Source organism: Euleptes europaea, chromosome 3 (genome assembly GCF_029931775.1).
Source record: "Euleptes europaea isolate rEulEur1 chromosome 3, rEulEur1.hap1, whole genome shotgun sequence".
Lineage (NCBI taxonomy): Eukaryota > Metazoa > Chordata > Lepidosauria > Squamata > Sphaerodactylidae > Euleptes > Euleptes europaea.
In genome coordinates, this window is record NC_079314.1 from 8,311,980 (window position 1) to 8,331,740 (window position 19,761).

At 49.4% G+C, this 19,761-nt stretch overlaps 1 protein-coding gene across 1 annotated transcript in view; it reads right to left on the reverse strand.

Moving 5' to 3' along the window:
• The window catches only part of DLL3 (delta like canonical Notch ligand 3), an 86,978-nt gene that overhangs the window by 47,790 nt on the left and 19,427 nt on the right, over nucleotides 1-19,761 (reverse strand). The window contains exons 5-6 of the mRNA XM_056845866.1: nucleotides 16,644-16,901; nucleotides 9,823-10,184 (exon numbers count right to left, since the gene is read on the reverse strand). Coding sequence (XP_056701844.1) covers nucleotides 9,823-10,184; nucleotides 16,644-16,901 — 620 coding nt within the window. The remainder of the gene's footprint in view (nucleotides 1-9,822; nucleotides 10,185-16,643; nucleotides 16,902-19,761) is intronic.

Sequence of the window (19,761 nt, forward strand, 5' to 3'; positions counted from 1 at the left end):
AGGGGAGGTGGATGCCTTGGTGGGCTGGATAAGAGCGCTCAAGGGGCCAGATCCGGTCCGCAGGCCCTATGTCTGACACCCCTGGGATAACTAATCCAGTTATATACACCTGTAAACTGACAGTTTATGAGACTTGGAGGCCAAAAAAAAAGGACCTAAAAGCCCACAAGTAATCTCAGTATATAAAGCTGTTGAATTTATGGACCCTTTGACAGTTGAGATTAGCGTTTGCTAGAAAGGATAGCCTCTGAGCTAGTGCAGAACACACACACCCCCAGCCAGTTTGCATCTCCATTCTGTCTCCTCACACCGGTGTGGTTCTCAGACTCCCTAGGAGCGCTGTGAGCGGCTGCCTGGGAACTCCAGGATTCCCGGAGGCACCTGCTTCCGTGGAGTGGTAAATCCAAAAAACTAAGTTCTGGAATGGGGTTGGCCTGGGCTTGAAGACTGCCTTGCTTGGTGCTGCCCCTTGGGAGCATACTCCCTCCACCAAAGCACTGATGTATTGAGGGGGGAGGGGAGGTTGGCTGCAAAGATTCAGCAGTGAGGAGGAAGACCCTGCGCACATGCCCAGAGGACCTTTTACTACTTCCCTTATTCCAGAGCTGAGTCCTGACATCACACTGAGTTCTTGGCATGTTCGCTTAAATTGCACCTGAACATGCCAAGCAACGGCACTGTATAGATTAACAATCCCAGCGTCTTTATAGCCACTCTTGTGGATTGTAGCAAACCTTTTGCTTTTAAAATACCCTGCATGTGAGCAGTTAAGAAATGGAACCATGGCAACAACAAAAAAGAGCACACAAAAGTATTCTGGAGCAGTCACAAAGGCGGGCGAGTCCCATAAAACAAACAGGATTAGCGTTTGTCTCAGCTTGTGGCGACTTTGGATTTCTCATCCATGATGCTCCAACACACGAATGCCCAGTTTGCTTCTGCTTCCCCCGGCACATATTTAACCTGGGACTCTTTATTTTCACACACACACCCCAATTAATGTTCTTATGTAGAATTTATGGCACAGGAGCAACCCCAGGAATCAAGACCCCCAGAGACAAATTAAGCAAAGGGAGCAGCAGCAACAACCTATTAAAAGAAAGGGGATCTAAAAAGGGACCTTTTTGGGTTGTGTCTCGTTCTGAACAACTCCCAAAAACGGGTGGGAGCAGTCGAACATCAAGAGCGGGCTGCAGCGCACATAAAAGCAAACTGTTCCCACGAGATGACAAACACAGAGAGCAGCTGGAAGACGGCACGTTTTGCCATCCACCACAGGCAGCAGGGCAAAATGGATTTAAAAGTGATGGAACAGAACGTCCTGCCCATAGTAGCAGCATGTTATGCTAAGGCACTAAGTGAAGGACATGTCCAAACATAATTATCAGATGCAGGGCTGGCTTTTACCATTGAAACCAGGCCTCCTTCAAGTCCAGGCTTTGCGTGAAACTTTCCCCACGGGGGGTGGGGGTGGGGAGAGTCGTGCACCAAGCAGGTCCTTCTGTGCCTGAGTGTTCAGTTTTCATCTTTTCCTTTGCTTTCGTGAAATGATCTGGGACGGTCAGGATGGAGAGGACTATACCAAGACTAGGAAGGACCTTCCTTCTTTCAAACGTTTCCCGTAGCCTCCTGTCAGTGTTTTTCGGCACAGCGATGGGAAGAGACCAGCCTCTGGTCTTGCTAGCTGGCCTTATGGAGGGGGGTGGGGGGCACCGTGCTAATTCCCTTCTGCTAAGAGTGACTGCAGTTGGCAAAATCTGTTGGCACGGCACAGCTATGAAGTCGCTAGGAGGCAGATGGTGCCAGAAGCAGAACTAGTCTTAAGTTCCAATAGACTCCAGGAGAGACATCTTCAAGAAAGTGGATTCACTACTGGTGGAAAGTTAAAGAAAAAACTGGCCAAGCCCAGCAATTCTGGCATCTAACAGCTGTGGGTTAAATGATGTGTGTTTTTGACTTAAAAATGTGATTTTAATATGTATATTATTCATGGCCCCTGAGGGTAGAAAAGGCAGGCTATAAATTTTGCAGATAATAATTGGGCAAGTATAGATGCACCCACATCCCTTCAATGTGGCAAGAGATACAGCCTTTAGCTATAAAAGTAACCACCACCCCCCATAAAAAAAATTCAGACAGATTGGGAGCCAAGTTACAAAGCTCAATGGTTTGGGCCCCCACAATCGTCCCTACCAGCCATGTAGCCTACCAGTCCCTACCCCAGCTGGGGTGTCACATGACGCTGCCTTCTACTGAATGAGACCCTTGGTCCATCAAAGTCAGTATTGTCTGCTCAGGCCGGCAGCGGCTCTCCAGGGTCTCAGGCAGGGGTCTTTCACATCACCTCCTTGCCTAGTCCCTTTAACTGGAGGTGCCGGGGATTGAACCTGGGGCCTTCTGCATGCCACGCAGATGCTCTAGCACTGAGCCACGGCCCCTCCTACTCCAAGTATTTTCCTGGGAAAGTCTTTCGGGATTGCACTGGAAATCGGCTCCTAAAACAGGAGCTGGCGGGCTGGGGCAAATCAGAAGGATGGCCGGGAGAACCCTCACCGAACGCCTCTGCTCTGCTGGACCCACCTGTGTGGATTCAGAAAAACGCATGTCGAGAGACTGGCTGGTGCGACTGTGGCACCCGCATCGCATTCCAGGCCTCTTGGGCACATGTGCCCGGCAGAGGCCTTCTTCCCACCGCAGTGTCCTGTGCCTGCAGTCTCACCATCCCAATTCCTGAACAGTCAGGACATGCCCCACCAGTGTAGGAGGGACTGCACAAAAAGCCAAGCATTGGCACATGTGAACCAAAAACCTATTGCACTCAGAGCATCCTTGCTGGGGAGCAGGTCCCACCTCACTTAGCAGGACCTGTTACTGTGTAGAAAAGTATGAGATTGGGGTAAGCATTTTGAGCGGCCCTGAACAATTCCCTTCTGGTCCAGAGAGTATGTGAAATTCTTGGATGCCGGCTATGGTCAAGGCCTTGCTCCTCCTCAGGCTTCCCCCTCCACAGCTGGGCAGACCTGCAGTCAACTCCTCTACTGTACCCGGTAGTGGGCCGCTCCCCTAAACCAGTAGTACTTAACACCATTAGCAAGTGCATTTTTAAGCCGTTCCTTCAAGACTCTTGGAACTCCCTTAAACTTGGCCTTGTTTGCTTCCTCCTCTGCATTCATGAACAGCTACCAAGGTCTCACCAATTTGAGAATATTTACCGTACTATTTGTCCTGCACCTACAATAAGCCTTTTTTTTGGGGGGGGGAGACTTTTTGCTCACTCCCCAGACTCAACCCATTCCAAAGATGGACACCGCAGGCCTCAGCCTTCTAAGAGGCAGCCTGTCCCACCCCGTCACCTTGCTTGGCTCACTTCTCTTTGTCAGCCGGCCAGCCCTCCACTTCCGGCCTTTTGCTCCGGTTTGTTATGCTGTGGTTTGCTCACCCAGCTCTTTGCACCTGCAGTGCCAACTTCCATCCTTTTTTCTCCACCTCCACTGGCTTCTGTGTCTTTATATTCACCACTGAAAACACCCACCTTCTCTTCTTCACTCCCCTTGTTCTGTGGCTCCAAGCTTTCTTTGTATGACATCCATTTTCTATTGCAAAATTCCTACTTGAAAGAACTTTCCTTGAAACTTACATTTTTATTTTCTGAATTCAGCCTCTCCTTCTGTCCAACTGTTTCTTCAAGCCTCACCCGCCTCCCATGGCTTGAAGAAACTGAACCGGACGGGAGAGGTTGGATTCAGACAAGAAAAATAAGCACAGGTAAGTTTCAAGGAGTCTTTTTTGGGCTAGGTCCGTGTCAGATCACAGACCTGTGGTGAGCGTGTACCTGTCTTGCGAAAAGCACCGCCTTGCTTCGAGCACAGTGTGGGCGGAAAAAAGGCATGTTTAGTTGGCGCACCCCTCCTTTAAGGAATCGTAATATTCAAATTGCAAAAGAAAGCAGGTAACAGTGACACAGTAATCTGCTTCCCAGGGACAGAGTCTGGCCTGTTGATGAGATGGCCTCTTTGCGTAGGGCACACAGGCATGCCCAACAGTTGATGTGCACCTTCGCTGGACAACATTGCGGCTACTAGACAGTTCATAAAAAATGTCAGAGGGCCTCATTTTTTTAAAGAAAATGGCTGGTCGCATGGAGGGTACAAACCTTGCCCTGGCATTACTAGAAGTCTCTGCAGGTGCCTTGCTCTGGAGCTTTAAGAGCAGACATGTGCTTGGCTGGGAGAAGAGGGCAGGCACAAGGTAGATTCAGCTCTTCCCCTCTCTCTATCAATTAGATGACCTGGGGAGGGGCTGTGGCTCAGTGGTAGAGCATCTGCTTGGCATGCAGATGGTCCCAGGTTCAATCCTCAGCATCTCCAGTTAAAGGGGCTAGACCGGTAGATGATGTGCCTACCTGAGACCGTGGAGAGCTGCTGCTGGTTTGAGAAGACAATACTGACTTTGATGGACCAAGGGTCTGAGATTCAGTATATGGCAGCATCTTGTGTTCATGGCCGGACGCATCCCACATCGTGGGTGCCAGTGGGACAGAGGTGGGCATTTTGCGTCCCCTTTGTGTCAAGGGGACACAAAATTTCTGGTGGGTCATTAAAGGCTCAAACATGGAAATTGAAGCAGGCCCGCGTGTTCCTCCTGGCATTCTCAGGAATGAAGATCTGTGAGCTCGGGGAGTCAGGAGGAACTGCTGGCAGCGGGCGATGAGGTTTCTTCTCTCCCTTCCCCACCCCATCGAAGTAACCAAATGCACAAACAGACAAGGAAGGGGGGCCTTTAACGGTGGTGTGGGAGAAAGATTTCTGGAAAGGGCTTCTCCTGCCTCCCATCAACTGGGAAGAACAAACAGCAAATGAAGTGAAAGTGTAATCTCCCCCCCCCCTTTCTGGAAGCCAGGTGATGTCAGGTAGGAAACTCTCTCTCAACCCTCAGCCAAGCAAGAGGGGATTTCTACCTCTACTTTAGCTTAAGTGTCACCCTTAACCCCCCACCCACATCCAAATATACACAAAATGGGTTCCAGGAAGAAGCGCTTCCTATGAATTTGCAGCCTGCCTGGCGCTCCAGAGCAGAAGACGAAGGGCTGCTGGATCGGGCTTGAGTTTACCAGCAGTTGTGGAACATCGATCCTGACTCAGGATGTTGTCAGTTCAGATCTCAGCTCTACCAGAAACCTGTCCGGCAGCTTTCGACGAGGCACTCTGTCCCAGACCCCACCATCACCAAAACCAACTTACCCGACAGGATTTTAGTGAGTTATCTTGCAATGTTTTGCATGAAAGCTTGTGAACAACAGACTGATGCAACACCATACTGTAGGTGGCTTTTGAAATGCCCCCCCCCTCAACAGGGGGATTCAATATTGTATGTGGGTGATAAATACCGGCCCTTGGGGCACAGAGAACTAGTGGTGTGGTTTTCTCAAAATGGTCTTAAATCGAGTTTTTGAAATTACAGCCTGTTGCTGTTAGTTCCCGTCTTCCCACTAGGTGGCGCCCTTGGCTCAAACATTCACAATCACCTCGCCCATCATATTCTGTCTTAAAATTTTACCATTAATACTCTTTTAAAAGGGAGACTGCTTGTGACAAGGGGGACAGGAGAAAACATATGGGTGCCCAGGTCTCCTCATGGTGCTTTTGCAAAATCCCCCCCCCCCCACAACTTGACACCTGAAGAAAGCAAGAGCTAAACACAGAGTGGACAATGAAGAAAGCTGATAGGAAGAAAATAGATTCCTTTGAAATGTGGTGTTGGAGGAGAGCGTTGCGGATTCCGTGGACTGCCAAAAAAACAAATCACTGGGTTATAGATCAAATCAAGCCTGAACTGACCCTAGAAGCTAAAATGACTAAACTGAGGCTGTCGTATTTTGCTCACGTCATGAGACGACAAGAGTCACTGGAAAAGACCGTCATGATAGGAAAAGTTGAGGGCAGCAGGAAAAGAGGAAGACCCAACAAGAGATGGATGGACTCAATAAAGGAAGCCACAGCCTTCAATTTGCAAGATCTGAGCAAGGCTGTCAAAGATAGGACATTTTGGAGGACTTTCATTCATAGGGTCGCCATGAGTCGGAAGCGACTTGACCGCACTTAACACACACACAAACACAGAGTGCTAAACACAGAAGAACCAGGGAAGCTTATTCTTTTCTGTCTTCCTACCCCACCTCACCTCTGGCCACAAGGATATGCAAAGGCTGGTAAGACTTTTGTATAGTCCCAAGGCATATCAAAATAAATGGGGTCCTGGGGAAAAGCCATTTTAAAGGGCTCCAAGAACTGCACACTTCCAGCAGTCCAGAATCAATAGCTGAGGCTTTGGCATGCCAGAAGATGCAGCGCTCGGTGTTCAGGGACGCCAAAGAACAGGGTGGTGGAAGGAGAACCGGAGCTCCATCCTTTCCCCAACCAAGCAACTTTCCGGTAACCAATGAAAGCCAGCTGTTTTGAGCACCTGCCGCAGAACTAAGCCCTTCCCACTCCCTCGCCAGTTAAGAGCTCGTCCAACCCACAAGGTCAGAGAAAGGCAGTTTCCCTCCTTCAGCACCAAAGCAACACGGGGCCTGCAAGGCAGGCAGCTGAGGACTGGCCTAAGCAGCCTGGACAGAATCCATCTGTGCAGACACCAAGGGGGGGGGGGGCAGAAAGCAGCCACGGGTACCTACGGGTGCCACATGAGAGAGATTTTTGCACGCACTGAAGTTTCAGGAACAATTCTAGAAGTTTCCCTTTCATTGCCCTCTCCCCCAAATACAATCCAGTCTTAAACGGAGTTAAGGTGAATCGCACAGTTTGGGATTCCCTTTTTTGGTCCTCCTCCATTACAGAAACCAGATCCATGTTCAGGCAACAGCTTTCCTGCCGTTTCTTCTCCCGTTATTCTTGCCTCCATCTTTTCTCTCTCCCTACAGGATGCAACCTCTTTGGGGCAGAGACCTGTGCTTTGGGCTCTTAGTTAATACAGAGATAATGCATAAGGGTGACATCCAAGATCACTGGAGAGGCAGAAGGTGTGTGTGTGTGGGGTGGGAGGAGCAGTCTACCCATTCTCATTGACAGCAAAAGGTGCCCTGGGGCCCCAAACTGATACTCTCACTCACAGCCCCTATAAACAAGATGCTCGATTTAGAGCAGGGATGCTGCTACCCCTAAGGTTGCTGGCTCCCGGTTAAGAAATTCCTGGAGTTTCTGGGGGTGGAGCCTGGAGAGGGCAGGGTTTGGGGAGGGGCCTCAGAATAGCGTCATAGAGTCCACCCTCCAAAGCAGCCATTTTTTATGCAAGGGAGAAGATCGCTCCCGTCTGGAGATCAGCTGTAATTCTAGCTCTCCAGGCCCCACCTGAAGGTGGGTAGCCCTAACTACCTCCTCCCAAAAACACTCTTCCCAGGCTCCTGGAATTTTGTAAACCACATCCCCAGGCCCTGTTAACAGACACATGAGTAAACAAAGACAATGCACATTTCTCACATGGAAAAGGACAGCAGAAGAAAGAGCCAAGCGTGGTAATCAATCTCCCTCCCAGCCGGCTTCTGCTCTCCATCAGTTTCATTTAAGTACCATACAAACCATTTCCTTGCTTGCTTGCAGCCTCTTAAACAAAGTCGCCACTGGCAGTGAACCAAGCCGGAGTCCAACAGCTAACTCAGACTCCGGTTCTTTGCAAGAACATCTCTGCCAGGTTGAGGCTGGGAGGAGGAAGGTGGGGGCTGGTAAGCCTGCCACATGAGCAATCCTGCGGAGAACGTCCCTGTGGATTATGCCCAGGAGTTGGACCTCTCCATTCCTTGCCCTAAAGGAGGCCCAGAATCTGCTGTCTGAAGCCGCCACCTCCAGGTTAGGCCCTCAGACGGACTGTAAGGAGTGGGAACCCGTTCAGAGGAGAGCAGAACAACTTCAGAGCTCGAATGATGGTCGCCGCTCATGCGACGGATCCACACAATGTTCATTTACCTGCATCAGCACAGGCCCACCCCCAGACCGCTCCCTCCCCACTTCTCAATTCCATCTTGTGATTTTTCAGTGTGCTTCTGTGCTCTGCTTTGGGTGCTAATTTTCTAAACACGATTCAGGAAGCCTTCGAATAAAAGGTAGGTAGTTATGTCACCCGGCTTTGCAGAACAACTCAGTGAAGCTGCCTACGGCACCCTACTTGTCTGAAGCCGGCGCATGAACTGAAGAGGTGTGTTTGCAGATCACCTTGGGAAGGAGGGGCTCAGTGTTCTGCAAACAATTGCTGGTGCCCCCAGCAGAACCAGACAGGCCACGTGAATCTCAGCTTCCATTCACTCACACATGCTAAAGAAAGAACAAGGTTCTAGTCCTCACAACCAGAAGCAAGCTGGAAAGTGCGCAGGTGGAACCCACTAAACCTCTGAAGGGCATGGGGCCGGGGGGGGGGGGGAGAAGCTGACGGGTGGGGGGGTCACCAAGCCCCTTGGACCTCTGATGGTTAAACACGTGCAGAATGTATGCATCTTCTAGCATTCAGTTGTCTATAGGCATGTACCACCGTGGCAAGCCACGAGCAAGCTACAACCTGGAGCCGAGGCATGGCTTCGTGTGCGTCTCAGATTAAGGATTTACATGCCTTGCCAATTTAAGCAGGCCTGTAATTACTTTAGATGCCAAAGCTCTGCAGGTCCAGTAAAGACCCCTGTGGGGTGTAATCTTGCAAGGGTGCCAAGATTCCCCCCGTAAACACTAAAATTCCCCCTCGGCAGGGTTCTGTGTTCCACAGGGGAAGCTTCCCTTCTCCAATGGACAAGACACATCCTGGAAATAATTGCGTGGCCTCTACTCCTGCTGCGGCCTCGAGAACAAGCGTCTTGCCCTCCTGTTTAAGAGAGAAGGCTGCGTTTTGGCTCTCTTATTTCCAGCTCTTCTTAAAATGCACTAAAGCCCTCCAAGGGCCAGACTGCCCTCCCACGGAGGAAGGCCTGCGGGACATCTGGGGATACAGGAACAGCACCTTTTAGAGCTGTGGTATTTAGCAGCTACAGGAAGTACCATTCCAGTGTGAAAGAATACTTGGGAAACAGTGGCCATTTACCCGTATGTCTCGGGTTGCCAATTCTGGGCTAGGAAATTCCTGAGGATTTGGGGGTGGAGCAAGAACCCACACTCTCAAAGTGACCCCACAGACCCCACACTCTCCAAGCAGCCATTTTCTCCTGGGGTACTGAGCTCTGTTGTGTGATCAGATGTCATTCCAGGAGATCTCCAGGTCCCAGCTGCAGGCTGGCAACCCTGCCATGGTCACCTAGTAAGCTTCTGGCTCAGGTGGGATCTGAACCAGAACTCCTTCCTTCAGTTCACACTGTTAACCGTTACCACTCCCACTCCCAACTTTATAGTTTAGCTTACATTCCTTTTCTGAGCGGCTGTCACTGTATCCACGGACATCCCAGATCGTGTCTAAGTGATGTTTCAGCACAGATAGGTCTCTGGGAACAGCCTTGCGGAGAAAACTTGTAAGTCAGCCCCAAAAATCTGAACATAGGAAGATCCCTACTGGATGCAACCAACATCCTATCCAGTCATTTCCCACCAGATCCCCCTGGGGTCCTTTAAAGGCGAAAGCCTCCCTCTGGTACATCTCTCCCCCTCCCAGCCTTTCCCACAAGAGGCGTTCAGAGGCAGGCTGCCTGCAAACCTGCGCTTCAACTCCATTAATTAATCCACCCCCCTATTAAAGTCATCCAAGCTAGTGGCCGTTCCTACGCCCAGTGGCAGGGAGCTCCACCAATTAACGCTGCTTCCCAGTGTGGAACAGACCGGGAACGAGGGACGGGAAGGGGTGAGGTGCAATACTGACGTTGCAGCTGCCGCCGTTCTTGCAGGGGTTGCTGTCGCACTCGTTGGTCTCGATCTCGCAGCTGGTCCCTGCGAAGCCGGCCCGGCAGGTGCAGGTGTAGCTCCCTTGGCCCGTGTTGGTGCAGGTGGCTCCGTTCTTGCACGGGCGGTGGTTGGTGCAGTAGTTGAGGTCCTGGTTGCAGAAGAGCCCGCCCCAGCCTTCCTGGCAGTTGCACTGCCAGGGCTGCACGCAGGTGCCCCGCAGGCAGCCCGGGTAGCGCACGCACTCGTCGCACAGCTGCCCCTGCCAGCCGATCCGACACTTGCACTCGCCGGGCTTCTCGCAGAACCCGTGGGCGTGGCTGCAGCCGGGCAGGCAGATGGCTGCAAAGAGGGAAGCAGAGAAGAATGGGGGGAATGGGAGAGGGAAGTGGGGGGAGAAGAGAAGGGAACGGGGGAAGAGATGGTGGAGTGGCAGTTAGGACTTTCTGTGTCAAACATCCGGTACCTGCCACCATGCAAAACCAAAGGCCCACAGGGCCACCCAACATCGGGCAGGCCTGGGGGTGTAATTAAATGCACACTCTTGTGATCTCTGAATGTCCGCTACTGTTCCTTGGGAAACCAAGCACAGTGTCCGGGGGTGGGGGGAAGGGGAGGATAATTTCTTTCTTTACTTCATTAATACCTCAACTTTCACCCAATGGGGACCCGAGGCGGCTTACATAATTCTCCTATCCTCCATTTTATCCTCACAACAACCCTGTGAGGTAGGGTGAGTCTGATCACCCAAGCAAGCTTTTATGGAAGAGTGGGGAGAATCAAACCTGCTTCTCCATACCCTACTCTGACACCAGCAGTAGAAAAGAGCAAGTGTCCAGTAGTACCTTAAAGACTAGCAGAATGTCTTGGTGGGATGTGAGCTTTTGTGAGCCACAGCTCACCTCTTCAGATACGTGGACTCACGTTCTAGCCGTATCTGAATTAACGAGCTGTGGCTCACGCAAGCTCACACCCCGCCAGGAGTTTTGTTAGTCTTGTTAGTCTTGAAGGTGCTATGGGACTCTGGCTCTTTTCTACTGTTAGTGACAGACTAACACGGCTGCCCATCGTCATCTATCTACTCCCGTGCTGGCGAACCTATGGCACGCGTGCCACAAGCGGCACGCTGAGCCCTTTCTATGGGCACGCGTGGAGCCGCCGGGCCCCCCTTTGTTTGGATCATCTTATGCTTGTGAGCATAAGATGTTAACGTATGAGTTGTTTTTTCTAAACTAAAACCTCAGTATTCAGGTTAAATTGCCGTGTTGGCACTTTACGATGAATAAGTGGGTTTTGGGTTGCAGTTTGGGCACTTGGTCTCTAAAAGGTTCGCCGTCACTGATCTACCCTGACACTACGCCACACTGGCTCTCACAATTCCCAACCTTCTTTGTCTCACCCCCCCAAAAAAAAAACTCACCAAAGAGTCAGGAGCACATCCCATGGTTAATTAAATAATTATCCATACCCCCCCCCCAACAAGTTAGCCAGCCCCTCCATATGCCATGGGGCTTTAAGAGTTCCCGGGCCATTTCTATGGAGAACAGCCAGTCCAAAGGCAACGGCTGGATTTTCCATCGTGGCTCCGACTCCGTGGAACAGACTCCCTGAAGAGGTGAGGGTGGGTCTCCTCCTTGGAGACCTTCAGGAGGCGCTGCGAGGCCTGCCAGTTTGCTAGGGTTCTGGGGGAGTCTGAATTGGCAGGGGGAGGGATTTGGGCCTTGTTATTTTCTCTTTGGTTTTAGCTTTGTAACCAGAGCTAAAGACCCCGGTGCAACAGATACAGAAATCCCATTTAGCTTCCTCCATCCCTACCGCCTCCCTTCAGGGCTGGATTTAGGTTTGATGAGACCCTACGCTAATGAAGGCAATGGGGCCCTTTATATGTCCAGCTGTCCTCTGTCAACAACAAATTGTCGCTGTTTTTTGTGTTGAATATATGCTATATGGTAATTTATGGACCTAATAGGTATCTAAAGCCATTTGCACATAACAAAATATGTATTTTATCAAATTGTTGAACTGAAATACAATTAAGAAGTAGTATATATAGAAATGAGCAAACCAGTGATATTTTAGGGAGCAGGCTAGCAGGGGGGGGGGCATTACTTACATCATAGGAGCCTACACAACACAAAACACTGTTGCTGTATGTAGGGTTTACTTTATTTTTTATCTTATATTTTGGAAATGTACATCCAGTTTTTTTTTTCCTTTAAATTTTTTGGGGGGCCCCAAGAGAGTGGGGCCCTAAGCTATAGCTTGTTTAGATGATACGTAAATCCGGCACACGCTCCCCTTTGTGCTCCACTAGAGCCAGAATCCTTCCACTGCTGTCTGCCACATTTAGGGTCAAAACCAACTGACAAATGCTCAAGAAATGCTATCTAACCTTCCCTGTTTCATATTCCTGCAACTGCAACAGTGAAGAAGCAATTGACTTGTAGAATTTTAATATTTCTTCCCTTTTTTTTAAAGTTTGAGGATTTCACTATAAAGGTACTGGATCACACCAATTTAAGAAATGGGGGAATGTATCCATGTGTAGCCAAGATATTGACATCTAAGTGACTCTAACATGATGAAATGTCTCATTTCACAGTATAATAGCTACTATATAATTATTGCAGGAGCTAGATAAAAAGGTATTAACCATTCAGCGTATGTATGTGTGCTCATGCTTCTGGGGGGCTTTAGCTAGGATGGGGGGAGGGAGGGGGGGGCACAATTAAGAACATGAGCGCTGCTTTGCTGGACAACCCAAGACTCCGCTTCCAACAGAGGTCCGTCAGAGGGTTCCCACAACCAGGGCATGAAGGCCAGAGGACCTGGGGGTCCCACCCCATTACCCCTGCTAGCAGCTCTCAGTAGTCTAAGCCAGTGGCCACTGCTGCCTCTTGTGGCAGTGAGTTCCATGACACATGCTGTTACCGCACTAGGTATTCCCAGCGATGTATCAGGAGTTTGGAAATGGTATAAAAAACATCGCTTTAAAAGGGTTTTTGGATGCCACGGCTAAAAAAGGGTTGGAAGACGCCTTCACAGCTAAAGGGGCCAAAGAAAGTGCGAACAGTATTTTTTATAACAGTTTCAAGCTCTTAATACATCAGTGGGAATACATAGAAAGTGCGAACAGTATTTTTTATAACATTTTCAAACTCTTAATACATTGCTGGGAATACCTAGTGCAGTAACAGCCTTAATTGTGAGTTGTGAAGTATTTTCTTTTGCTGCCCTGGATCTACTGCCCAGCTATTTCATTGGGTGACTAAGTACTATAGTTGTGGAAGGGGCGGAAATCTGCTCTATCTACTTTTTCCACACTATGAATAAGTTTTAAGTCACTCTCAAGCCCCTCAAATAACTTTTTCTCTCTACTAGAAAGACCCCCCCTTCTCCTTCCCTCACAGGAAGGGCCCTCCAAAGTCTTAATTATTTCACCCTCTTTTCCAGCTCTATGATACATAGGGTTGCCAACTCTGGTTTAGGAAATTCCTGGAGATTTTGAGGGTGGAGCCTAAGGGAAGGCAAGGGTTTGGGGGGAGGAAGGACCTCAGCAAAGTATAATACCATAGGGCCCACCCTCCAAAGCAGCTATTTTCTCTAGAGGAACTGATCTGGAGATCAGCTGGAATTCTGGGAGATGTCCAGGCCCCACCTGGAGGTTGGCAACCCTAATGATACATCACCAACCCGCATCGCAGCAAGCTTGAGGGTCAAGTAATCAGTGGGGCAACAAAATGGGGGTCTCCCACAGACAAAGTAGGTCTCTGTGTACTTTGGAGAGTCCAGAACTACGCCCCCAAACACACAGAAGACCTAACCATGCTTCCGGGAGCACTGGCGTGTTGTGGGGAAGGGTGAGGGAGAATTGGGGGTGGGGGGATGAAATTTCCCAGCAAAGGCCCTAATAGCTTTGGGTACCTTTGGTGGAATTGAGGCCAGGGGTATGAGTGCCGTGAGGTCTATTAACTCCTGCTTAGCAGCCCAGGACACTGTGAATGTTTAGGGCACTGGTTCCCAACCGGGGATCCGTGGACCCCCAGGGGTCCTCGAGAACTAAACCCATAATAAATTAATATTTTCAATTAAAAGTTTTCTATTATAAAAATATATATTCAAATATTATTCTAAGTTTAATGTTTAACTAACAGTTATGATTAAAGTTTATTTTCAAATTCTCAGAATTTTTATTTTGAACCTTGGGGTCCCTACACCAAACAAAAAAGTCCTAGTGGTCCCTGGTCAAAAAAAGGTTGGGAACCACTGGTTTAGGGGCTCTGGCCACATTGAAGATAAAAGCAGGAAACTCATTAGGACTAGAAGGAAGTTCTCCCAGTTCCTAATGCAGATGTCCCCAATCTTTTTGAGCCTGCGGGCACCTTTGGGATTCTGATACAGTGCGGTAGGCACAGCTACAAAGTGGCTCTGCCACATAGGGTTGCTAACCTCCAGGCGGGGCCTGGAGATCTCCCAGCATTCCAACTTATCTCCAGACTATCAATTTCCCTTGTGAAAATGGCTGCTTTGGAGCGTAGACTCTATGGCAGGCTTGTCCAACCTGCGGCCCCCGGGCTGCATGCGGCCCAGGATGGCTATGAATGCGGCCCAACACAAAATTGTAAACTTACTTAAAGCATTATGTTAGTGTTACGTTAGTGTATTTTATGTGTGGCCCAAGACGATTCTTCTTCTTCCAACGTGGCGCTGTTGTGGCAGCTGCTGCCAAAGCAACGTTTCATCTGCACACCCAATCAAATCTCCGGTTGCCCATTAGAAGCCTTGCTGAGCAAAAGCCCCCTCCCCCGGGTACAAACACTTGGCGAGAGAGGTGCCCGTGGGCATCACAACACCCACAGACATCACGTTGGGGGCCCCAACCTAACTCATCGTATGTACCCCCCAACCTACACCTTTATAATCCATTGAAGGCTCTGGTCCCTATGCAGCTTAGAATATTCTGCAAAGAGGGGGGCATGCTGTAAGACACACTTCCCTCCCCAGCCCCCACCCAAAAAAACTATCCAATGTAGCAGTGGGAAGGAGAAATAAAAATGCCCCCTCCTGCATTGGACCTAGGGTTGCCAACCTCCAGGTGGCACCTGGAGATCTCCTGCTATTACAATTGTTCTCTAGACAATCAGCTGCCCTGGAGAAAATGGCCACTTTGGAGGGGGGACTCTATGGCATGGTACCCTGCTAAGCTCCCTCCCCAAACATCGCCCTCCCCAGGATCTAACCCCCCCCCAAATCTCCAGGTATTTTCCAACCCAGAGCTGGCAACCCTGGCAACTGGACCACCTAGAGGGGCAGCTGCTACCACCTGGCTCTGATCCTCAAGTAGGAGTAACCACTTCTTCCAGTGCAGAGGTTCAGAGCTGGGTGAAAAGGAAGGGGCTTGGGTGACCCCAGGCCTCAGCAGGATGGGACTGGGGGGGGGGGTTCTAATCCCCACACCCCACGCTTCTCTTCCCAGCACCTTACTTGTATATTTGTGTCAAAATACTGCAATACTAGCCATTTTATTCTCATCATCTTTCCTAATAATTCCTGGTAAGTTATGTGCCTTTCCCCCCTCCCTTCACTTACAGTGAAAAGGCAAACTCCATTAAAAGAGAAAGAGAGAATTTGGGCGATTTCACACATTCCGAATAACTTTCAAGACACTTTAACGATCTGTTGCAAGTGGATTTTGCCATTTCACACAGTAAAATCCCACTGCAAAGTGCATTGAAAGTGGATTGAAAGTGCATTGTTCGACATGTGTGAAAAGCGCCTTTGAGGAATTTACACTGGATGCCAGAGACCCCACAAATCCCTCTGCATTATTTTAAACTTATTTTGATTTCCCCCCCAATTTATTTAAATAAAGCTGGCCCCTCCAGCACCAGACCCCTGGGCCCACCCCGGTCAGCATTTCCTCCTCTGACAGCGGATCAGCAAGGTTTCCAGGTGGGAGAAAGGACTCTTCTGGCACTCATGAACCAAAATCCTTTTAACTGGAGGTGCAGAGGACCAAGCCACAGCCCCACCAGTCCCCCAATAGTTCTTAGAATCATAGAATAGAATCAAAGAATTGTGAGGGTCATCTAGTCCAACCCGCTGCACAATGCAGGATATTCACAACTACCTCCCCGCCACACACCCCTACTCCATGCCCAGAAGATGGCCAAGAAGCCCTCCCTCCCAAGATCTGCTTAAGGTCATAGAATCAGCATTGCTGCCAGATGGCCATCTAGCCTCTGCTTAAAAACCTCCAAGGAAGGAGAGCTCACCACTTCCCCAAGCAGCCTGTTCCACTATTCTTCCTAATGTCTTCACAGAAACTCTTTTGACTTAATTTCAACCTGTTGGTTCTGGTCCGAACTTCTGGGGCAACAGAAAACAACTGGGCACCATCCTCTATATGACAGCCCTTCATGTACTTGAAGATGGTTATCATACCCCCTTCTCAGTCTTCTCCTCTTCAGGCTAAACATACCCAGCTAAACATTCCCAGCTCCCTCAACCTTTCCTCATAAGAGCCACATCTGCAATGACTGTCAACGCAGAGGCCTACCTTTCCTTCCATCCCCTGGCCTGAGCCTGAAAGAGGATCACAGCTTTGCCCGCTTTCCAGAAACAGAGGGTTAGATGCCACAGTAGAAGAGCCAGATGTGGATCCCGCTGAATGTCTACCACTGCTCTAAGGCAAGGAGACAGCTCACACTTCAGCCTTAAGCCCACCAGGACCTGAACCCAGCTCTTTCCCACCACTCCAGGGGCTGCTGCCACACCTCCCTTCCCTCCAAGGCTACTTACGCTCCGAACAGTATTCACCCCGCCACCCTGCCAGGCAAATCCTGCTGCCCAGCTCGTCACAGGCGTAGTGCCCGAAGGTGTCGTCCCGCGGCCGGCAGTAGTCTGAGCAGCTCTCCCCGTAGTAATGCTCGTCACAGGTGACGTGGTAGGAGTAACGCAGCTCGCTCTGGTCCCCCAGCTGTACGTCTTGCGACCAATCTTCGCCCACGGCCAAGCGCCGGCGGGTGGCCAGGCGGCTGATCAGCTTCTGGGCATCCTCTGGGAGGGCAAAACAGGTAGTCAGGGAGGGCATGGAGCAGTCAGGAGGGGAAAGGGCGGGAAGGCAGACCACGAGCAGTCAGGCTCTGTATTCGAGGCCCAAGCATCTCCACAGATTCTCTGAAGGTCCAGAGTCCAGGTCCTGTGCTGATGCTCCTATAACAATAACCAGTGGACGGTGGCAGCATCCCAAGGCAGTGTCTAGCAGGCATGCCCTCACTTCACTGCAAACCCAAGTCCAGTTTTTCCGGAATAACAAATTTTCACTTCTACGTTCCTGCCATGCCTTCAAGTGCCACTTATTTGTTTAAATATTTATATCCTGCCTTTCCTCGTGGTTCAAGGAGGCTTGCAACAATAGTTTAAAACATTCTCAGTTAAAAGCAAAAAATATAAAATAGCAAATCCCAAATCTCTTTCCCCCTCCTCCACCCCTGAAAAGGTGCCTGCCAAGTCAGACTGCCCCAAAAGCCCTGGTTAAACAGGCAGACCTTGCCGTGCCTCCTGAAGATCTCCGAGGAGGGGGTAAAGTGGGTCAGTGCGTTTCAGTTGACTATGCTCTTAGAATTGACCCCTTCATGAGAAGTGGTAACTTATTCAGTTAGTCACCTACTAAGCAGGACTCAACTTATTTAATCACAAAAGTCTTTTTATTGAATAGCTTCAGTGTAATAAATGTGTATATATATGTGTGTATATGCAAGTATTACAAAGTCTTAAAAGCAATAACAATGGGGTTTAACGCACGGCCAATTTGTCTCGCCTTTGTGCCTTAAAAGTAGCGAATCCCCGTGGTCCACACGCACGACTGTCCAAGGGCTGCGCATCGGACCCACCTTAGTCGCGAATTAAGGCAAAAAAACCCGGGTTAAGCAATCCCTGGTTTCTAGCGATCTTTTCGGTGCTAAACCGCTACTTTCTTTTTATTTCGCCATATTACCGGAATGCCGATGTGCGTGTAATGACTCGACTAGCTCACTACTAATGCCCCTTACCGGTCTCTTCCGTCCCGCCTCCTTTCCTGCGCGAGCAATTGCCGCTTTCGGTCTCCCGCCCCCTTTCCTGCGCGAGCAATTGCCGCTTCCGGTCTCCTGTCCCACCCCCTTTCCTCCGCGAGCAATTGGTTGAGATGATGGTATACCGGAACGCTGGTGTTCCAAGAAAAAAAAAAAGGGGGAGAATCGCCCTTTGATTGGATAACTCCTCAGCCAATCCTTGGGCGATGTCACTCCCCTGCTATCCCACATTGCGAACTATCCCACATTATATGGTTGGTTCAAACGCACGGGGAGCCTCCAGCAGCTACTTGTTTCAGACTTATAGTGGGATGGGCTGGCGTCATGCGTTTGATTATCCAGTCTTAAATATTGTGGGATTAAAATATTGTGAGATAACAGAGGAGCGAACCAGGAACATTCTGCCCATGCGTTAATCCCCAATGTATACAATAAAGCAAGCAAGTTCTACATATTTAGTTTTAAAATCCAGTACTTGAAATATAACAGCTAAAGAAGTCTGATTTAGTTAAAAGAATCTGATTCACACTATCTAGAACAGTATATAAGTAAATCAATACATGTGTGTGTGTAAAGTGCTGTCACGTCGCAGCCGAAAACCCCTTTTGGAGGTTTTCATGGCAAGAGACTAACAGAGGTGGTTTGCCAGTGCCTTCCTCTGCACAGCAACCCTGGTATTCCTCGGTGGTCTCCCATCCAAATACTAACCAGGGCTGACCCTGCTTAGATTCTGAGATCTGATGAGATCAGGCTAACCTAGGCCATCCAGGTCAATACATACCCCAAGCCAATCTCCTTTGAGATTCGCAGTCCAAAGACTTAGAAAGATCTAGCTTTCTAGCCTTTCCTTGCATATATTTATACTGTCCAAAGTCACCGTATTCCAATTTAGCTGGATTCCTACAGCTGGATTTTTACTGCTTTCCTGCAGACTACCATATAAGGATCTCCTCTTCCAGCTGGTTATCAGATAGACAGATAGTTTATTTGCGGCCCTTGGCCAGATAAAACAAGATACATGGACTAAAATGGTCTTACCGACAAAGGTTTACAGTCCAAGTCTTAAATCACTTTTAAAAATATAAATAAATAAATAACATCCAAGTTACATCTGCCATTTGGACTAAGAGACTACTCTGTGGCAACAAATTTTCATTGCAGCCGTACAAAATTTTGCAACTTGAGAGGTGATTGAGGGATTATCTCCTTGTAGGAGCTTTTCTATCTTTTCTCTTTCCCTGTCGGGTCCCATTCTCAGTATGAGGGACTCAATAAACTTAGAACGGGGTATAGTGTAAAAGTTACAATTCAGGAGTACATGTTCAGTGGTTTCTAAACCGCTGGATTTACAGGGGCATAGTCTCTCTGCCCTGGGTATCTTCTTGAATTTCCCCTCTAAGATAGCAGAGGGTAAGGCCGCGCACCTAGCCAAGGTAAAAGCCCTCCTATATTTGTTTATCTCTAAGTAACGGAGATAGGCTGCTGGTGCAAGGATAAATTTGGAGTGGGGGGGAGCCATAAATAGGGGCACTCTTGCTAGATCTACTTGTGGCTCGATATCTTTAACCCTTTGGTTTATAGTTGACTTAGCTTGATCCCACCCTAACTGAAGTAGTGCTGGGGGGTAAAACCCAGGTGTCAGGAGCAGGCCATGAGGATGGTATGTGGTAGTGTTGCTATGCTGCTTCCAGGTGCTGTTGTGCTATCTGTCCAAGGCCAGTCTATGCCCCGTGTTTAGTCTTCATAGATTCCCATACTGTGGGAATCGCCGAGTGCTCCTTCCTGCCTGTTGGAGGGGGGGGGTTGACTGGGTAACCGGTTATCTCCTTTTGCTCTCCCATATA